General features: G+C 42.3%; 1 protein-coding gene across 1 annotated transcript in view; it reads left to right on the forward strand.

The window, feature by feature from the left end:
• Positions 1-14,966, forward strand: part of MCF2L2 (MCF.2 cell line derived transforming sequence-like 2) — a gene marked incomplete at its 5' end in the record, with an annotated part of 165,038 nt that extends 150,072 nt beyond the window's left edge. The window contains 8 exons of the mRNA XM_082003683.1: positions 579-674; positions 4,633-4,722; positions 6,884-6,955; positions 8,143-8,229; positions 10,463-10,581; positions 11,162-11,274; positions 13,454-13,557; positions 14,733-14,966. Coding sequence (XP_081859809.1) covers positions 579-674; positions 4,633-4,722; positions 6,884-6,955; positions 8,143-8,229; positions 10,463-10,581; positions 11,162-11,274; positions 13,454-13,557; positions 14,733-14,833 — 782 coding nt within the window. The 3' untranslated portion in view covers positions 14,834-14,966. The remainder of the gene's footprint in view (positions 1-578; positions 675-4,632; positions 4,723-6,883; positions 6,956-8,142; positions 8,230-10,462; positions 10,582-11,161; positions 11,275-13,453; positions 13,558-14,732) is intronic.
• Positions 14,967-15,561: the final 595 nt, after the last annotated feature.

The raw sequence follows: 15,561 nt of genomic DNA on the forward strand, positions 1-15,561 counted from the left end.
CATCAAATGCATAACTAAATGGTAGCTTTGGAGGCTGTTAGACCGACTTCAGCAGGTAGGGCTGAGAGCATACCATAGGGCTCATCATGGCAGACTCTTCAGTATTGGTACTGGATAGCAGAAGTGGGATGGCTCGCAACACTTGCTGCCTGTACGTGTCCTGCACTGCAAGGCTGCTTCTCTTATCTTTCCCTACAACCTTGATGTGCCAACCGCAATAATGTGTTTTCATAGTAAAAGGCACTAGATTCTTTGTAATGAGCTTGCTGCTAAACTGTATTTTCCTTTGATGAGAGCTACATCCCTTCACCTTTTGCTTTGTTTTTGTTTTGTTGTTGTTGTTCTCCATTAAAACTCAGTGAGCCAAACTCAACCCAGGGGCTCCGTTTGGCTCAGCTGTTTAATCACTCTGACCTCATGTCACCTTTCTAATTGATTAGCTCTTGCTCAGGCTTGAACTGAATCAAAATTTATTTATTTATTTTAAGTTGTCATCCAGTGCTAACCTTTCCTTTCCCATAAGCTGAACAGCTGACCCTTCCTTCCTTATTTCTCTTCCCTCTCCCTCTCTCTCCTAGTTGATGCTTCCGCCAGCCTTAACCTTGAGCGCACAGCGCTTGCTAGAAAGCGATTCACATTGCAAGGTCTTTCCAACCGCAGAGCTCCACCCAAAGGTAAAATCACCCCATGCAGCATTTGGTCTCTGGCCATCTGTCTCCTGCACTCCCACAATGTTCTCTCCATCCCATAGTGCCATCCATCACTATTTCCTAAAGTGCTGCTGCATCTCACTAAAATGCTCCTGTCTAATACACACATATGGCTCTTCTCAAAGATGCCATTACCAAAAATTGCTCCCACAGCAGTGTTGGCAAGGCAACCTTTGAGCTGATTGGTGGATCTTTTACTGGTGCACAGTGCAAATAATGTTTATGTCCAGTTTCTCTCAAGGGCCAAAGTGTGAACATGTTTTAAACCACCAACCTAACTTCTTTCAGCAGTTTACTGGCTTGAAGGCAAGAGTATCATTGTGTTGTACTACAAGAGGTTTTTATGTGTTAAATTGTTCATTGGTTGGACCTCTTTGTTTTTTCAAATGTTGCTCAGCCATGGCCTAGTGGCTTCTCACTGGTTCCTCACTGAGGAACCAGAATTCAGAAGATCGGCGGTTTATTGCCATTTCTACTTGATTATATTATATGACACTGTAAAATGCTGTGTTCTCAGTCTTTGTGCATAAATGTTTAGAAGACACTTAATATCCATGAGTAAGGAGCATTGCATATTCCTGTGATGGCTGCACAAGGAAAAGACTTTAGAGGAAAGAAAGAAATGTGAAAAGAAATTAAATTGAATAACCCTTGGCAATTACCTTCTGAAAAGATAATGTAATTATTCTTTTTATTGTCATTATATGACTTTTCTCCTGTTCTGATAAACTATATTTCCTCTGTGAGATAAAGGGTTAGTGTGCAGTGATGCAGATGGTGAGCATCAAAGGAGGAAGAAGCAAGATGAAAGAATAAAAATTACAATGTTATGCAGTAGATAAGAATACAACAAGAGCCAGAGAAGCCACAAGTTTCTGGCTGCAAGGTTAAGGTTGCACTTGGTAGTAAGATCCAAGATGAACAAACCAGTTCAATGTTCTGAATACAAAATTGGGAGTGGTTTTCAGATCCTGTGACTTGGGGAAATCAATTACAAAATACAGATTTCAGAAATGTAGTAATTTGGGTGAGTTTGGTTCTGCACGTTTGGTTTGGGCCTCTTTTGCTCTTTTAACTGAATTTTTCTTGTCATGTGAAATGTCTTGCATTTTATTCAGTCATTCCATGTTCCAAACAGCAAGGCACAGTTCAGAAGAGTTCATACCCGCTAAGCTGTAGGCACTCTCACCTCAAAGACTTGCTGGGTCTGGTCACTTGAGATTCCTGTGAAGGACCTCCATTACCCAATCTCATCTCACTTTCTTGTGCTGTTCGGTTGCTAATCTGGTCCTGGCCTAGGGGAAACCAGCTGGCAAATAGCCTGGATGATTTGCAGAGTGTGGTCATTTCTGCAGGCAGTGACAACGCAAAGCTGTGTTAGCACTATATGGACTGGCTGTTAAGGCAGATCGGAAGCTGTGAGAAGGTAACAGGGAAGTTACTGCAATAAGAGCTTGTCCTGCTCTTGACCCCTTTGTCTAAGGATTCATTACTGGCCATGGCAGGAGATGGCATGCTGAGCTGAGCATACTTTGCTTCAGACCCACTGTGTCTGTTCATGTCCAGATCACATAAAAGGGAAGGTTTAAACAACAAAATAACAAGACTAACTAGGAGGAAAACATGATTGCCTGGTAGGTATCAACTGGCTGTAGAGCATGGATGCTCAAAGCATTGCTGAACTGTCTGCCCAGGCTGGATATGATGAGGTAGAAAACATTGTATATAAGCACGTTGGTGTTTTGGCCAGAAAATGCTCATGTCTGGAGGAGAAATTTCACGATCCTGCAGTCCATCAGTGCAGAGACACCCAAAGCAGCCGTACCAGAAACTGGCACCAAAGCTTGTGAAAACCCACACTCGTAGCACTCTGCATCTCCCCCACCCTCGGGTCAGCATTAGCTGTCCTGGTTTGCAGAGCCAAGCTGATATTCCTTGGAGCCGGCACAGGGTCTCTAAGAGCTGCATGATGTGGTGTAAATGTAGCCCAAAACCATAATTACAAAGTGAACTTTTCTTTGTATTTTAATAAGGGCAGTTGCAGCAGCCTCAATATGGAGTCATTCCATTGCAATTCTCACTGAGAGCAGAGTTTAACCTCTCATTTTTCTTCAGCCTTTTAGGAGGTGTGAGTAAGGATGTACTTGAATATATGTGATTTTATGAGTAAATTGATGAGGAAGTGCATTGCCACATGCAGAATTTACGGTCTTCTTACAGTAGCCAATCTACAGTTAAAATGGCACGGAGATTTTAGGGAACTTATATGGTTTCCTGTGTTTTGGCATAATAAAACATTATAAGAATTGCAGTTCAACCACTCATGCTAATTTCTGCTCCGTGGGAAACATGCAGCAAATGTGACATTTACTAGGCAGAAATATGGAAAAAACAAAGTAAAAAGAAATGTTCTGTGTCTGAGCACTAAAATAAGGAAATGCGAAGATGAGGAATGGGAAAGAGAATTTTAAGATCCCTGGCAAGGAAATCTTCACAGTAGTATAATTCTGCACTGGACATTTAAACTTGAAATGTAAAATCACCTGAAACTTACTTTACTCCAGTGCTGTATGCTATTTAACCATTAAAAAAAAAAAAGACAGAGAGACAGAGAAAAAAGAAGGTAGACATGATAAGAGAAAGAAGACAATTGGAACAGAAAAGTCTCTCTGAATCACTATCTGGGAATGTCTGGGCTAAGATCAGCAAAGCATATAAACATGTGCTACAAAGAGCTTTGTGTGATATCTATCCCAGGAAATTTTTCAGTGAAAATAGAACCAACCATTTAATTTTTACCTAAATATTTCTCCAATATTTTTAAAGACCCAAACACAAAAATCACAAATAGTTTTTGACAAATCTGAAAAGCTTCAACAGAATATTTCCACTTCTAATACTATTTTCAACTGAGGTTATGACCTAGTATAGTAAAGCGTTCAAGTATCTCACTGAAACTGAGATATGAAGCATATGAATAGCTTTACTCATGTCTCAATGGAAATACTCACTTGGGTAATACAGCACATATGCGTAGAGTGTTTTCAGCAGGAGAAACTGAAAAGATAATCCTGAAATATTTGTAAGCCATCAACTTCTTCCCCCGAGTGGTGCTGCTGTAGTAGGTAGGTGCAAGAAGTGTACTGATGGGTTTGAAGAGGTGTAGACACAATCTCTTAAGGGCTGCATAACGACCTTGACGTGTTTTGAAACATCATGTGCTCATGTGCTAGCGGACAGTCCATTTATACCTCTGATCTGTTTATAAAATATTTTGAGTCAAAAATGCTACACACATCTCATAGTGAAATCTGAGGAAGTTGTGTCTTCATTCCTGAGTGGGCTTTGAGAAAAAGGCAGGATCCTAATTGGAGTAAACAAAAAAAAGCTCTGTTGCCTTCACTTTCCCCAAGCTGATTTGCACCGATAAGGTTGGAGGATCAGAGAACATTTTCAGGCATTCACACAGTTAACTTCCAGAAATGACCAATGTGAAGTCCAAACCATTCGTGTTTGTTTTTCAGTGTATTTCAGGTCAGTCATCACAGAACAAGCAACTCAGTGTCTGAAATAACCCAAATCCCATCTGTAGACACACACACACCGTTCTAACCATCATACTCGCCTCTCTGTGTTTTGTAGCTGTACTTAGACCCTAGTTGGTTGCTAAAATATTAATTGGCATAAGTCTCCTTTCTGAAGTATTAAAATTGGTGCAATTGGAACTGCTTTAGAAGTATGTTCATATAAACTCTTTTCTGTGTGTTTCACTTTGTTGAGGGTATTTTTCCTGGCTGTTTTAGAGGAGCAACCTACCTTTTACTTACCCTTTTCCAGCTGCTGCTTTGCTTTGGTCATCTTTTACCCTCAGTGCTTATTAACCTCTAATCCTGCCCTGCATTGCATCTGTCTGTTCTCCCAGATCCGGAATCTAAGGAAAGAGAAGTTACCCGTCGCTTTTCCCTAGCCTCCTCCATCAGCACCACAGTTAATGCTTCTGCTGTGACCAAAGGTACCGTCACGCTGCTTGCTTAGCTACCCTTCTCCCTTCCTGCTGACTGATACATTTACAGCCAAATGCTGTTCACAGAGTGAGTACATCAGGCTCAGTTTTTATAAATGCAGGAGGTTCCAGTAGAAGAAGAGTCAGGAGCAGTGTAACACCTTCAGGGAGGCAGGCAAAGGCATTTTGAATGCATATCAAGGTGTGCTGCCAGCATATATAATGACTCTTCTCAGTTTCTCTGTAATAGGCTTCAAAGAATGGTGCTGGTTTCCATGGAAACTGGATTAATTTTTGGCTGATGTGGGGTTAGGTTTCCAATTTCTCCCTGGTTTGGATTAACTGAAATTCAGTAGAAATTATTTCTACTTTTCCTTAAAGCTGTTTAGGATTTTTGCCTTCAAGAAGGAGAGAGTCTCCTCATTGTGTAAGCAGACATCAGATGGTAAGAAAGTCTGAAATCAAGCCAAAAATGGAGTAGCAATAGATGCCAGTTTTAAGAATATTTAGCATAATCACAGTTTTGATTAGAAATTATGATTGCAAGGAAATTTTCAGACATATGTAAGGGAGCTAGGTGCCCAGAATGCACTGAACTCTATGCAGTTCATGTGGGATCTTACAGAATTTTTATTTCTGGGCTGTAATTATTTTGAGAAAAGGCATGTTTACAAAATTCACTTTAAGTTATTGCACTAATGTGTACATTAAACGCAAAAGCAACTCATGCATTTGGGCAAGCTGGTTGTATTGAAAATCAGTAGGTAGGTACCTATGCCTACATGTCAGAGTTACTTTTGAAACCAGAACATATGGTCTTACATTGAATTCTGAATATATTGTCTTTTGGCAGTTCCTGGAATGGAGGAACTGATTTGCAAGTTTAAGGTTTGTGGGGCAATTCACAAACCAAAATAGAAGGAAAAATGGCTGAATTCATTTGTATAAAAATCTTCGCTATTTGTCAGGAAGAAGGTTGCACAGTACTTGATGTAGTGCAATCTGAATAGTTGTGAAGGGTATGAGCCATATCCTTGATTGTGCAATGAAGCAACAAGTATCTGAAATTACTTACTTCCAGGGTGTTATGCAATAAGAGCGTGGTGGGGTTTATTGGCAGAGGAAGGATGTGATATTACTGCTACCTACAATGTTCCTTCGCCAACCTTTTTCGATCATAACACTACAATATTGCCACATGGAAATGATGGGCATAGCACAGGAGAAGAGGTTCTTGTAGCTTTCTGTCCTTGGCAACAGCTTCAGAAACACACAATCGGTTACTAGGTTATGGGAAGACTGAATTATTTCCTAATATTTATTTCCCAAGCTGGGGGACAGAAAGAAGCACGTATGTAGAAACAGAATGGGCATCCAAGGGTCGTTCTTTAGTGTGGTTTATCAAAGAAAGCATATGTGAATTGCAATGAAATTCAAACTTTATTACAGTTTCACGTTAAAAAATCGTGTCCTAGGATCCTGTCTACCACAAGACCATTGGCAATTTTTTGCAATGCTGAGAAAACTACTTTTGTAATGATTTTAAAAGCTAGAAAACAAAATCAGTGCTTTTCAATTAAGTGTTTTATTTACAGCATCTGCTTTAAGAAAATATTTCACATGACAGAAGAACTGAAGTCTGAGTCTTGTCTCAGCATTAGCCAGATGCAGGTCTAGCCAGGGTGTTTGGATCATCTCATTCACGACTACTGCATACTGCTGTGTGCTGGTCCTCACTGCTAACAGCTCAGCTCTGTCACATCACCGGTCCTCCACATGTGGAGTCAGGACACAGGAGAAGCGCAGTACGTGGACCTGTGACAGATGCCCTCCACTTCTGTGGGCTCTGCCCTGCCAGACTCCTGGATAGAAAGCTGAGATTGTGAGTCTGCCTGCGTTAGTGCCATCTCCTGGACAAGCGTGAGAAGAAAACATCTGTGAAACCTGATGGGAAGCAGATATATTTATTGTCTTACTGTCTTTTGCAAAAAGGGGTCTGTTTCCTATCCACGTCACAGAAGTGTTTATCTTCACCACCTAGAATTTAGGGGTTGGTCTTTTTTCTGCATGAAATTAAAAGTATTAGGCAGGTAGTGTTTCCAGGTAATGGGAAAGCAAGTTTCTCCTTTAACAGTATTTACAGCCTTGTGACTCTGCAAACTTCACACAGGTCCCCTTGTTCCTGCAGTTAAAGTCAAGAGACATGAAATAAAGAGTGACCCAACTCCCCTGGGGTTTGAAGGTATGAGTATTTCCATCCTGCATGAAAACCTGTTTGGCAATCTTTTGATATTATTCACTGAAGTCATATCTCATCCCTGCTGGTAGACGACACTGGAATCAATTAGGGGTTTGATGTCAGTTTATCTGTTTAACTGTGATAAACACAGCTTGTCACCCCCTTGCCTGTCCCCTGCACTCATGCTATATTTACCAACTTTCACCTAGGGATGGGCCTAAATGAAAACCCCAATTCTCTGCCTGATTTGGGAATTAGTGTTCTAGACTGTGATCTGGATCTGGATTTTCTGCCTGGCTTCTACCTCACTCCCTAGAGTGCAGCAGCAGGGAGACAGGGGGCTAATTTTCACCTTCACCTGCAGTCTGGCCGCTTGCATCCCTCTTCCCTTGTTAGTGTCTACACCTAGTAAGAGGATCAGGAGCCATGTGCATGGAGACTGCAGAAGAGGCTAGACTGTGCATTAATATCCATTTAAGGTGCAGTGTTTCATTTCAGCCAAGCAGAATTTCCACCTATTTTTTGCAGCAGATTCATCAGTTACTGTTTAATAAACAATACCAAAGAGTTAAACTGGGAAGTTATTCCCCAGCCACTGGGAGATCACCAGCTTTCATTGTCAGCTTTTCCCTTTACATGAGGATTTGCCAGAGAATTGGTGACATATCGGAGCTATCATCTCCTATGTCACTCCCAGTGGACGAGGACACTGGAAGGGAGGGGTTGGAAGAAACAGTTCAGAGGCAGCAGAGGAAGTAACAGTTTTGCTGTTTGCAGAATATTTCCTCTTGCCAGTGATGCCTAGCACCAGAGTTTCCCAAACTGTGGTGTTTATACCTCACTTTCCTCAATGTCAGATACTTCTGATCTCAGCATACCATGTGGCTGCAGAGGCAGAAATAGAACACTGCACTGTTCACCCAGCAATCGTTTTCCTTAATTAACATCAATATTTCTGTTTGATTCATTTGGCTGTTCTCTTCTCAGACTTACAGTTTTTCTGTGGAATGCTGCTGTCTTTTCACTCATTTGTGCTGGTCATGTGTCTCTTCTTTTATAACTGTTGGACCCCAGTCCTCCTGTTTGTTAAAGAGACCACCAGTTGCAGAGGTGATACAGGAATTCACTTTGTACTGGTTGTCTGGTCACTGTTTCACCTTGAAGACACAAAATTATACTTCCTGTCACAGATGCTTTTGAGAACACCATATTGGCCCAGACTAAATGTAATACCAGTTCCACCACGAGACCCGTACCTAGATCTGCTTCACAGACAGGTAAACAAAATTAAAACATTTTTCATCTCAATTTGAGAGTGTGATATAGATTTATGATAATATTTACTTTCTTTTACTTTAAGAGATTTTTCTCTTTTAATGAATATTATTTCACGTGAAAACAATGAAAGAACAAGCTCAGAACACTAGCAGGTATAGACACAATATCCCAGATTCTGGTTTTCTGTTGGTCAAGCACAGCTGAAAATAATTCTTTTAATTGACGTCAGAGAATTTGATCTGTGTTATTTTATAGCTTGAATCAAGTATGTGAAACTTAGACTATTTCTTAGCTGAATTTCTTCTCTGAAATTAGAATAGCAATTTGTATGGAAGAGGAAGGCTGATGCATGTATTTGTAAGGAATCCTTGCTGTTTAGGTTTCTGCCTTGGATGCTTCCTACAAATGACAGTAGCAAAAGATCACTGAAGCTTTGTCTAAGTGGGAAAGGAGATACTTTTTTCTTTTGGTGTTTGTAGCCCAACCTGTGAATTTGAACTCAAATTGCTATAGCAGTTTAAAACTAATTAGCATCAATATGTTCTTGTACATTTAGACAGTTGCTAGTATTTTGCTGGTGTGATTCACCTGATACAGAATATGAGGTCCAGTTCCATACGCTGCATGGTCTGTAACTGAAATTGTCTCTACCATCTCAAAACTCGTTGGTATAGACCTTGGCAGGGACACTTACAACGCAGCACATGAATGTCATTTCAGAGGCTAGTTTACACCTTGAAAAGTATGGATGACCTACCCATACCTGTAGGGTTATAACTGGGGATGCTGCTCTGGTGGAAGAAGTTCATTGTCTCTCATGTAACTGCATTGCAGTGGTTGGGGCAGTCACAGCACCGACGTAACAGGAGGGAGGAGAAGGGGCTGCAGAGCTGCACAACAGCGCTGCACCAACCAGTGCCTGTAGCAGGGAGAATGTGCATGGGGAGGGATTAAATAAATCAATTAATAAACCTATTTCTCCCAGATCAGATCACTTTTATGTTTATTCCCTGAACTGCCTGGCTTGGGTTTTGTATTGTCTCAGGCCAGGTTTTGTTTTGCGTTGTGAATGCTGGGTTATGCATAATCCCACTGTATGAACATCTGGCTCTGTGCCTTGTTGTCAGAGCACTGCTTTGCCTTAATGAGAGCAATGGCCCACAGGCTGTAAAGAGCTTGATTCAGCATCTGCTTAGCCCCAGTCCCTGTGAATCAGCTAATGCACAGCAGGTACACTAAGCAGGAAGGCACGAGGTGATTTGACCAACTCCATTCAGCTTGTATCCGTGTGGGCTGTAGCATGCCTTGGTAGATGCAAGGTCTATTTTCTCCTAGCTGGACTGTAGTCACCCCCGTCAGAAAAGGGACAGGCATCAAGTGCGAAGGAAAGTGTAGAGCTAGATTGCCCTCTGTACAGGAGAGGCCAAGTTACCTTTCCATCATGGGAGCCTCAGGCAAGCAGGGCTAATAAGGCTTACTCTGAATTTCCCTCAGGACACATCCTCTGGGAATTGACTGTTGTGCTTGGGCTGGAAATCTCCCATTAGGTGTTTTCCAGTGGGCTGGGATGTTTTTGGGTGCAAATCGTGCAATAAAACTGCTAACAGCAGAAATCTGAATGAGATCTTCTCTACCTATCACCAAAGGTCTGGTTGTCTCTGTGCCTTGTTGTTTACTTTACTTTGTCCCTTTCTGGCACCTCCAACCTGCTCCAGGTTATAGTCGTGCAAGTTGCTGCAGTAGTAATATCACCTTAGGGTAAGATGGAGATAAGTCGTCAACCAAAATTCAATGGCTTCGGACTTCAATTCATAGATAAATGTGTGGAGGTAAGCTGGAAACCGAACGAGCATGGCCTTCTGAAAATCACGTCAGCAAAAGTTATCATTTGCTACAGCGCTTGGTCTGCAGAAATATTCCTGGCCCTTGGTTTTTGTTCCTCCTGAACTGAAGAAATGTAGCAATGCTAAACAGTCAAGGTATTGATGGACATGCACACCATGGCCACACAATCTGCCCTCCCACAAATGACAGCAGGTGGAACAGGTTTTTAGAGAGAGAATAATGGCTGCAACATAATTTTTATGGCAAAATCAGGCAACAAGCTGTAAAAAGGCACAAGCAATTCAGTAAGTGGAATAGTGGGAGGTGAACCTGTGACATTTATTTTTAAAAGACCGAGTCTGAAAGAGGCTAATGACTGATAGCTAACTCTTTATCTCCTTTGAAAAGGTTGGCCCAGCAGGCAAATGCCATCTCTAGACACATTTGAAGATTTTGAAGCCATCCCCTCCAGCACAGATGAACTCTCCAACTCTTCTGACTTGGAGGAAGAGACCAACACTAACAATGTAATTCCTTTTTCAAATTACTCTGCCTTTTCCCACTGCAACCGCCTCTTCTTTAAAGATCATGATTTAACCTGCAAAGTTGGGGTTTGTACCATCCTTAAGTTCATGGATGTGTGGGAAGACAGAAGATGGGAATTTTATCTGGGGTGTTGGGGTACTATTCCAAAACTATTTTGTTGATCAGGATCAGGACCATAAAAAGTCACCCCTACTTGTAAGCTGTAGCTTTACCTGTATAGGTAAGTTACGAAAGTGAGGGGAAACTCTGAGCCTTTAAAAAAGTAATTTCAGACTTTTCCAGATAACTTAACCTGGTGTCATAAACCCAATTTCCATCTCAGAATAATGGCTGGCTTGTTAATTCTAAAGCCTGAATGCACAGCACAGTTTTGTCCTAAGTTCGAAAAATATTTAACCTGGGCATGATAAAAGGAATAAAAAGTGACACAATTTCCTACAGAAGAAACCTCTGCCAGCCTGAAATGCCTAATTCAGTATTTAACTAAACTCACTCTCTCTTGCAGAGTGTTCTTTCATGCATAGTGACTGTATTTCTGGTACATTGTTTCATTCATTCCAGGGGACCAATCTTTTCCGGGTAGAAGGCAGTTTTGACAGCTGTTTCCCGGACTCTCTTACACTCGAGGATGGAGATTTAGTGCAGTTTGTGCAGGAAGGAGAAAACGGTCAATGGTAAGTACAGCAGAGAGACAGAATTTGATAAGTAGAACAGCCATAATGGAAAAAATGGAAAATGTTCAGAATAATGTCAAAGCATCTTCAAAATCCATCCAAATCCACTCACCCTCTTGACCACAATGTGAAAGAGGCAGTGGGAGGCATGAACATAGAAACATCTTTGGTTAATTGCACCTGGTTGTCTTTCATCCCAAATGCTTGTGACATGAGGCTTAAGAGGACAGAAGTTTGCATAAAGGAAACAGAGGGGAATATTTTGGCTTTTGACACCTTCTAGATGGAAGGACAATTGTCAAAGACAATCCCCATAGGAAACATCAATAAAATCCCCATGCCTTCCACCAAGCTGCAGCAGTGAACCAGAGAGCATTTTAAGGCCCAAAGGCTTAGATAGAAGATGTGATTGACAAAGTGGAATGAATCTGTCCCCCTTGAGCTCACATATGTTCCCGTGTGCGTATTCTCTCTTGCTGACAAGTGAGGGTTAGGAACAGAGTTGGCTGATCATCTGAATCCTCTTCCCATGGGTAATTTGTAGGAAAATTTGATCTCCTTGAAGCGCCCGTGCAGTCAGACCCTTCACTCAGAACTGACATGCAACTGAGATGGGAGCAAGTCCTATAGGGTGAAGTAGCCAGGAAGTGAACTAAAACCAGCCACCCTGGATGACACTTCATAGAATCATTTAGGTTGGAAAATACCTTTAAGATCATCAAGTCCAACCGTTAACCTAGCGCTGCCAAGTCCACCACTAAACCATGTCCCTAAGCAGCACATCTTACAAATCTTTTAAATACCTCCTGGGGTGGTGACTCAACCGCTTCCCTGGGCAGCCTGTTCCAATGCTTGACAACTCTTTTGGTGAAAAAATTTTTCTTAATATCCAATCTAAAACTCCCCTGGTGCAACTTGAGGCCGTTTCCTCTTGTCCTATTGCTTGTTACTTGGGAGAAGAGATCAACACGCACCTCGCTACAACTTCCTTTCAGGTAGTTGTAGAGAACAATAAGGTCTCCACTCAGCCTCCTTTTCTTTTGGCTAAACAACCCCAGTTCCCTCAGCCACTCCTCATGAGACACGTGCTCTTGACCCTTCACCAGCTTCGTTGCTCTTCTTTGGACACACTCCAGCAACTCAGCACTTTTCTTGTAGTGAGGGGCCCAAAACTGAACACAGTATTCGAGATGCAGCCTCACCAGTGCTGAGTACAGGGGCATGATCACTTCCCTAGTCCTGCTGGCCACACTATTTCTGATACAAACCAGGATGCTATGGGCCTTCTTGGCCACCTGGGCACACTGGTGGCTCATATTCAGCCGGCTGTTGACCAACACCCCCGAGGTCCTTTTCTGCTGGGTAGTTTTCCAGCCACTCTTCCCCAAGTCTGTAGCATTGCATGGGGTTGTTGTGACCCAAGTGCAGCACCCGGCACTTAGCCTTGTTGAATCTCATACAACTGGCTTTGGGCCATTGATCCAGCCTGTCCAGATCCCTCTGTAGAGCCTTCCTACCCTCTTCCTACCTAGCAGATCAAGACTCCCGCCCAACTTGGTGTTGTCTGCAAACTTACTGAGGGTGTACTTGATCCCCTCATCCAGATTGTTGATAAAGTTATTAAACAGAACTGAGTCCTGGGGAACAGCACTTGTGACCGGCTGCTAACTGGATTTAAGTCCATTCACCACAACTCTTTGGGCCCGGCCACCCAGCCAGTTTTTTACTCAGCAAAGAATACGCCCGTCCAAGCCATGAGCAGCCAGTTTCTCCAGGAAAATGCTGTGGGAAACAGTATCAGAGACTTTACTAACATCTAGGCAGACAACATCCGCAGCCTTTCCTCATCCACTAAGTAGGTCACCTTGTCGTATTTACAGCAAGGGAGATGGACAACGTGAAAGATTCAGTTTCTTCAGCTCTGGATTTGGCTCAGCATCTCAAACACAGGCCAAGGCCACTGCTTCCTTGCCACACAGTCTGTTTGCAGGTGATCTTATTCTGGGATACTGGGTCACGATCTGACACTGCTGAAATGTAGTCACTGGCTACCTGTAGGACTTCCCTGGGTCCTCTGCCTTTTTCCTTAAAGAAATACCTGCCCAGCATACACCTCTAAGAAACACAAGCCAGCAAAAGGAAAAGTAGGGATATTCACTGACTGTTCTCTGAATTTCAGGTTAGTGAAGAAACTGGTCTCTGAGAAAAGCGACTGGGTTCCTTCCAGTATATTGCAGCCAGCAGAGGGGGACAGTAACAACATAATTAAGAACAGCAATGCAGGTAATAGAGGAAATATATTACTGGCATTTTTTTTTTTTTTATCCTAAAAAAGGGTGTGATAAAAAGGATGTTACAAACAGTGCACTTTCTCTATTAAAGTACTCGGCCTGAGTGTATATCTGTGCTACAGTCTCTGGTGTGATGCAGCTGAGCTAGCCTGAAATTTGGTGCCTTACCTGTCAGACCTCGTTAGGCATAGCAGCTTACCTTGGCATGGTTTAATTGTTTTCGCCTTCCCAGACAGGATTTGAATCTCCCACCAAACTTCTGTGGCTACCAGTACGCAGGCTGGCTACTTTACAGCTAGCCCAAATGTGTCATATGGCAAGGTGTGTTGTAACTGCAGGATAGCTTTCATCCTGACAGTGGTAATGTTTGGATTTAGATCAGCATCAGAGCTGTGGTTCTGGTCTAGGTTTGAAAACATTAAAATTTCATGAACCATTACTGCTTTCATCATATTTCACTGCTGGCTCCAAAGGCTGGAGGAAGGGCTGCTCTGGCGAGATTTCAGCCAAATCAGCACTAAAAGTCGTCCTTTCTTCAGCTTTGGTTCTGACCTAACACCTAAACAGGTTGTGCTGGAAAAGCTGAATCTCAGCAACTCTGCAAATCAAAGGTTTACAATTTTAGATTAATTTTTGCCCATCCTTAAAGATAATTTACCAAAATATGTCCTGCTTTTCTTCTGGTAACAGAAGAAAGCAAAATCTGGCACAGCCATTCCCTGGGACCTGCAACAGAGAGCTACCAGCATTTTATTCTGAGTTACTGGTTTCTTTTGAAAAAAAATTTTTTTTGGTCAGTTTGTAAAAGTGGAGAAAACTCTTTTTGAAAGTTAACTGGGATTCTTTGCTGTGGTTTAAAGCAAATTTGGTAATTGCTACTCCTTCACCTCCACCAGGTCAGTTCTGTTTTCACCCTCAGTGCCTAACTATGGCTCTCATTTCTTTGGCATGTCTAATGCTTCAAAAGAAAAATAAAACCACACACATCACAGTTAGTTACATGCCAAAAGAGTTTCCCTTGCCTTTAGTGAAGGAATTAGGAGAGCGGTAGAATTGTGATTATTTATTTTTTATTTTATTTCAGGCTTTTATCAATGAACCTCAAGACTGTAGATGGGAAATCCTTTAGACGTGTTGTAGTGACAATGCCCATGTCCTCCTTTTCAGACATGTACAACGATTCCTGCAGCACAGCCTCAGTAGAGTCAGATACTAAGGAAAGCGAGGTGACCAAAAGCTTCCCAGCAGAACAGAGGGCTGGCAGCTGAACAGCAGGACCAGCCTTCCTCAGGACCCCATCCATCTCTGTTTATTTTGGGTGGACACTGGATCAAAGTTGCCTTTCTCACAATCTCTGAGGTTCATAATTCACTAAAACTTTATCAGCATGAACAGATGAGAACTATGGTGTCCACCTGGCAAGCTGGGAAAAACAAACTTGAAAGGAGCATTAAACATCCAGAAAGCATCAAAACCCACCTTCAGTATTAGAGGAGAAAAATGCTTCTCGCATTGATTATCAAACTGTTTCAGAAGATGTGGCCTAAATTAGGTCAGCAGCAGAGCTGAAGAGTTACTATGCACACACCTTTTGGCAACTTTGCTTGAACACCGAGTTACTGCAGAGGGACACATGCATGGTTACAAGTTCTTGCTCTACCATGGGGTCACCTGGAGGTTTTTCCATTTGCTTGCCTCTGGCTGTGCCTTCCCCGTCCTCATTAATTCCAGCTGATACATCACAAATGTGCCCTTTTTGCTGATGGTCAACACCAAAACCATCCCATTTTAGGGTGGCTGTGGAAAGGAAACTTCTGACTTGGACTATCCGAGAGGCTTCATGCAGCAATGACGTGACTACTTTTGCAATGGCACAGTGAACGACCTGCTGCACGTAGCATATGTTGGGATGATGCAGATGGCAACTCCTGGATATGAAGTGGAGGTGCAGGGCTTAGCAGGGAAGCAAAGATGTGTGACAGCTACTGTGACAAAG

The sequence above is a fragment of the Phaethon aethereus genome (genome assembly GCF_964289735.1).
Source record: "Phaethon aethereus genome assembly, chromosome: 9".
NCBI classification, from domain to species: domain Eukaryota; kingdom Metazoa; phylum Chordata; class Aves; order Phaethontiformes; family Phaethontidae; genus Phaethon; species Phaethon aethereus.